We start from the raw sequence: 5,563 nt of genomic DNA, 5'->3' as shown, positions 1-5,563 counted from the left end.
TCGGGTTGGCACGGAGGAACAGAAGGATCCACTCTTCCATGAAAACGGAAATATTGTCGATTGGGAGAAGCACTCGGGCTTCTAGCAGAGCTTCTTACCTTTCTTTGCGCGGGACACCCGTAAGGTCTGCAGGAAGGTGCTGGGAAACAGCTCCGCAGGTAGCACACCTGAAATTGTCCAAGCATTGCCCAATTCTGGCAGAAATTGGTACCAATTTTCAACCATTGCTGGCAGATTGGCAAAGTGCAACCCGATGCAATGCTGGCCCAGAGTTAAAGCCAAGATTGGGCGAGTATTATGCCAATGTAGCAGCCATTGTGCTCCCAGCATAGTACCAGCGTTGAGCCATATCAGAGCCATTATTAATCACTGCTTTGAGCAATATCACTGCCGATATTAATCCCAGATTTGAGACAATGCGTTTCAGATGACGAATATTGTAAATACGGCGGCTCTAGAGTACGCAGCCATTTTTACCGCGAAGCGCTTGTAGGGGCATTCTTGATAGCAAATGTCCCCGTACTGTCTGCTGCAAAAGTAGCTAGGAAAGCTCGACAGAAAGATATGTCGAGAAGCAGAAGTCCTCTATACGTGCAAGTAATACGAAAAGAATACTGCAATTCACTTTTATGACAGTTCATTTAGGAGTAAATTTGCACAAACATGCATTTTCCGCGGGTGACGCTAGGTTAGGTTCTAACGTTTTGTTTATAGGCAGGCACTAAAGAGCCAGTTCTTGTGAAGCTAAGTGAATGGCGGTGGATCAGGCAGGGCACTCAGGATAGGAATTAGCCAAGGTGTCGTGGACGGTGGGCTGATCAGGACAGGGAGCTGACGTCAGTAGGCAGGTTGGTCAGTGCTTGGATCACGGTGGGCGGGTCACCTAGGCCCCCGAGGACTATGATAACGCAGTGGTTTCGTTGAATTTGCTACCACTCCCCAAAGCGACTTCACATTTACTTGGAGGAGATGCTTGCACTGTAAAAGAAAAATAAATATTATCAGAGATGTTGGTAGGACAAACGTATGTGGCAATGTTTTCATGTTGAAAGATCGCCATGCTGCAAGAATAGAAGTTTGAACAGAGAGTTCGAAGTGAATCAAGAAATTTTCTTGCGTAAGATTTCTTAGGTAACACTCTTTAATACTTCGACAAATATGACATATTTTGTAGGAGGTGTAACAAAGAATATTTAGAACACAAACATAAAATGCGCAGGATCCGTCCACATTGTTCACAACCCACACTTAGTCGGCGTAGCCCTTTCTAATTACAATATTGCAGCAAAGTCTGCTACAGCACAAAAAGCCTAGTTTCAGATAGTGCAGAAGCAATGCAGCCTTCGTGCAAAAATTTTCAGGTGAAATCCGACAACTTGCGTCAGGAAGCACTAGCAAAATAGGCATTTATCATACGGGAAGAAAGGAATATTGCCGTGTGTGCTTGCGGGAAATTATGCTTCACCTTGAGCTGTGAGAAGAAGAGCAGTTTCTCGGTATGACTAGAAGGATTAGGCAGCGCACACGGCAGGATAAAATCAAAGTCCGTGAATTTGGGTAAAATTCACAAACACATTCACACGTGTTCTACTCCGGGCACTACTCAAAGGCTGCGAATAAAAGGAGCTAGATAATTACAGCTAGGTAATTAGCCAGGCCTTTTTCAGCAACATATACACCGCATGATAATGCTTGGGTTGACAGCTGTTTATAACATTTTCATTTTAATTTAGTTTAATTTTATTTGGGCCTATTCACAAGCAAATGGAGCGGGCCAAGGTAAAAGCTGTTTATTGACAGCGTGAGTGGTCCCTGACCCCCTTTACATATGGGCAGACCGGTGGCAAAGAACATTTTCAGAAATGAAAATCAAATTACACTTGGTTACAACGATTAAAGGGAGTAATTACATTTCTTTCAGAATGAATACACGTGGTTTCCCTATACCATGGTGATTTAAATCAACGTTTTCGCCAGGCAGATGAGCTCCGATGGTTTAAAGGCGTGGACGTCAATGCCAGCTTGTAGATAAGAATTTAGTAGCCGTGGTAAGGTGTTTGCGACCATTTGATGGCCGTAATTTGTTGTCGACAAATGTATGAGCCATTTTTCATGGCTGCGCGTGTCATATGTGAGTGTATTCTCTTTGAGGTTTGCTATAGTTTTTTATTAAGTTGCGTCTATCTTCTACCTGAATGTAGTAGGTGCGTAGAAGCGTTTGTTTCATCCTATACGTCACATTCATCCTATAACATCACAAAATAATTGTAAATTCAGCTCACAGCTTTTCTACTCAGTAAATGTTGATGGGTCTACAAGAGCAATTCAGCCCCTAAAGTTCCGCGGGCAATAAATAAATAAAGTGAGACAGCATAATTCATTGACTGTTTCGGCCGTCCGCTTACTTACTGCGATAGCAACATTTTCCAGCTGTGAAGACCACCACTTCATTTTAGATTGCCTGCTTATTCCTGAAATAAAAGCATTCTGCCACGACAGGGAACTCGACAACAATCTAGTGGTTATATGAAAATGTATTCATTTAAATAAAGGGTATTGAAAAATATGTTTTTGTAGCAAGCATGTGACGCCCCCTAGGCATAATTTTCGTTCGCCGCTAGGCTCGGTGCCCTGCTAAAGCTTGGCACGCAACATTGGTCACCATGCCACAATAAACACCGACGAGCACAGCTGCTCGCCAGTCAGTCATCGTTCAGCACCACCACGCTGCGGAGCATCCGTCTTTCGGAGGGTGCCTCGAGCCCTCCCTTGTTCACGAACCTGGATGGATCGTGACACTGACGACGAGGATGGGATCCTCGTGGCACTGACGACGAGGATGGGATCCTCGTGACACTGGCGACGAGGATGGTATCCTCGTGACACTGGCGACGAGGATTGCGACGAGTACCCATGGAGCGTCCCACGCAGCCGCGAGCGGCGGAACACCGCCCCCCCGTTGCTGTCGCCATGCCGCTGTACGGAAGGCTCGAGCCGTTCGAGGGAGATGGGTGCGCCTGGCAAATTTACGAGGAGCAAATTCACGCGTTCTTCCGGGAAAACGACACACCCGAGGCCTACAGCGGGACATTTTCCTGGCCAGCTGTGGGACCCGCGTCTTCAGCTTTTTGCTCGACCTTCTCAAGCCAGCCACGCCGCACCTTAAGACGCTGGGTGAGCTGCTCGCCATACTGCACTCGCATTTCAACCCAGTACCATCCACACTAATGGAGCGTTTCCGCTTCAACAACCGGAGCCGCCGGGAAGGGGATACTCTCGGGCAGTTCGTTGCTGCGCTACGAGGGTTAGCGAGTGCCTGCGCCTTCGGGAATCAGCTGGACTCGCTGCTCCGGGACCATTTCGTCTGCGGCATCAACAACCCCGCCATGCAGACGCGACTCCTGGAGCTTCCCGACCCCTCGCTAGACGTTGCCGTGAAGGCAGCGCTGACAATGGAAGCTGCCGCCAGGGATGCCGCCGAAATTTCCCGTGCGACTGGCTCGCCGTCGGCGGAAGCGGCGGTCAACGATTTAGCTACAAAGGGCAGTACCTGCGATCGCTGTGGTGGTGCCCACTCCCCCTCACAGTGCCAGTTCTCTCAAGCACAATGCTTTACGTGCAGGAAAACTGGGCACCTGGCACGTGTATGCCGAAGGGGGAGGATGAACAGCAAGCAGCAGCCTGATTCTAGCACACGTACCACACAAGCCCGCGGCGAGGGTAGCCGTCGCAAGGGTATGCGGCGGAGCCGTGCGACAGCAAGCTCAAGTTCTTTTGCGGCCAGGCTCCATCCTATGGCCGAGAACATCCCTATTTTCGACATGTGGCACACATGCTTTGTACCGTCGTCTGTGCCGCCGTACATACTGACCGTCGAAATCTGCGGGCACCCCATTTCCATGGAGCTGGACACTGGGGCCAGCGTATCTGTAATGGCCGGGAAACTTTTCAAGCGTACGTTTCCCGGCGTGTCCGTCGAGGCTTCGGGCGTGATGCTTCGCAGCTCCTCCGGGCTACTCTACCAGGTCCAGGGTCAGGCATAGGTAAGTGTTCACTTTGGTGACAGGGAGGCAACCGTTCCCCTTTACTTAACGAAGGGGTCGTCGCCGACAATGCTGGGCCGAAACTGGATTCATGCACTGGGCGTTCGTCTGCCAGAGTACCCGGAAGCCAGCCTGCATGTGGTGCAGAGCTGCCAAATCTGCCAGGAGCATCAGCGAGCCTCGCGTCATGTGGATAGCACCCCCTGGACGTTCCCACAGAGACCCTGGTCCCGCCTACATGTGGATTTTGGGGGACCCTTCAAGGGCCAGTACTTCCTGGTGGTGGTGGATGCCTTTTTGAAGTGGGTGGAAGTTCTACCTGTCACCACTCCGTCAGCAGGCGCAACCATTGCAGCGCTACGACAGGTCTTCGCCGCCCAGGGGTTGCTGGATGTCATCGTGTCCGACAATGGTCCTGCTTTCACCAGCACAAAGTACCTGTCCTGGCTGACGAAGAACGGAATCTGCCGGATGATGGTTCCACCGTACCACCCTGCTGCAAATGGTGCAGCCGAGCGGGTGGTGCAAACCATCAAAGACAAGCTCAAGAAGAGCCAGACTCGGGATTTCCGGACGCAGATTGCCCTGATACTATTTAAGTACCAGACCACGCCCCACGATGTCACTGGCCGTGCCCCCTGTGAGCTCCTGCTGGGTCGAATGGCCAAGACACCCTTGGATGTCTTGCATCCGGACCTCTGAGCCACAGTGCTTTTGAAGCAGCTGAAGCAGAAGCTGGCTGCCGACCAAGGATGCCATCCCGGGCCATTGCCAGAGTCGGGAGCTCCACTTTTTGTCAGGAACTTCCGTCCTGGCCCACCCTGGTCTCCCGGACAGGTGGTGCCTCCTGCCAGCGCCTCATCACTGCTTGTGCGCATGCCAGATGGGGCCATGTGACACAGACACGCCGACCATGTCAGGCCTCGCCTCGGGACCTGGCCAGCACCCTCGACTGCCACACCTGAGTTCTAGCCCGTAGGAGGACTAGCGCCAGCACCAGTCGCTTCCAGCGGAGCACCACCCACCTCGCATGCGGCAACCATAGCCAGTGGTGCAAGCACCCGGACCGGTGTCGAGTCCGGCACCACTCGCATGGCCGAGCAATACGAACCCTCCGGATGGAGTGAGGCTGTCTCAGGCAGCACCCGACGTTGCCACCAACCCACCAACACCGGTGCCCAGGCGGAGTACTCGACGGCGGAGGCCACCAGACACCTGGATAGCAAGCAGCGTCGACCCAGCTAGGGTGGAGGCGGAGCCTCATATTGGGAACATGGACGTTTGTTTTTTATTTAACAAACAAATTGGGGATAAGGGGGTGTAGGAAGTGTTGTATCTCATGTCAGTGGGTGACCAGGCAAGGGATCAACAGGAAAACGGTGTTTATTGCCCGCAGCTTACGGGCTCCTGATTACATCTAGAATCAACGGCTCACGCTCATAGCAAGACATTATAAGTACTTGTGCGCACATGCACACTAACAGCAGTCTGCTTATCAGGCGCGCTATCGCCGACACAAC

The 5,563-nt window shown here is 51.6% G+C and overlaps 1 protein-coding gene across 1 annotated transcript; it reads left to right on the top strand.

The window, feature by feature from the left end:
• The first annotated feature begins 3,227 nt into the window (after window positions 1-3,227).
• LOC135912167 (uncharacterized) lies at window positions 3,228-4,043 on the top strand. The gene has a single exon (XM_065444549.2). It carries the CDS (start codon window positions 3,228-3,230, stop codon window positions 4,041-4,043), a length of 816 nt encoding a protein of 271 aa, XP_065300621.2.
• Window positions 4,044-5,563: the final 1,520 nt, after the last annotated feature.

The sequence above is a fragment of the Dermacentor albipictus genome, chromosome 9 (assembly GCF_038994185.2).
Source record: "Dermacentor albipictus isolate Rhodes 1998 colony chromosome 9, USDA_Dalb.pri_finalv2, whole genome shotgun sequence".
In the NCBI taxonomy this organism is placed as follows: Eukaryota; Metazoa; Arthropoda; class Arachnida; order Ixodida; family Ixodidae; genus Dermacentor; species Dermacentor albipictus.
This window is presented reverse-complemented; position numbering and strand designations above follow the sequence as displayed.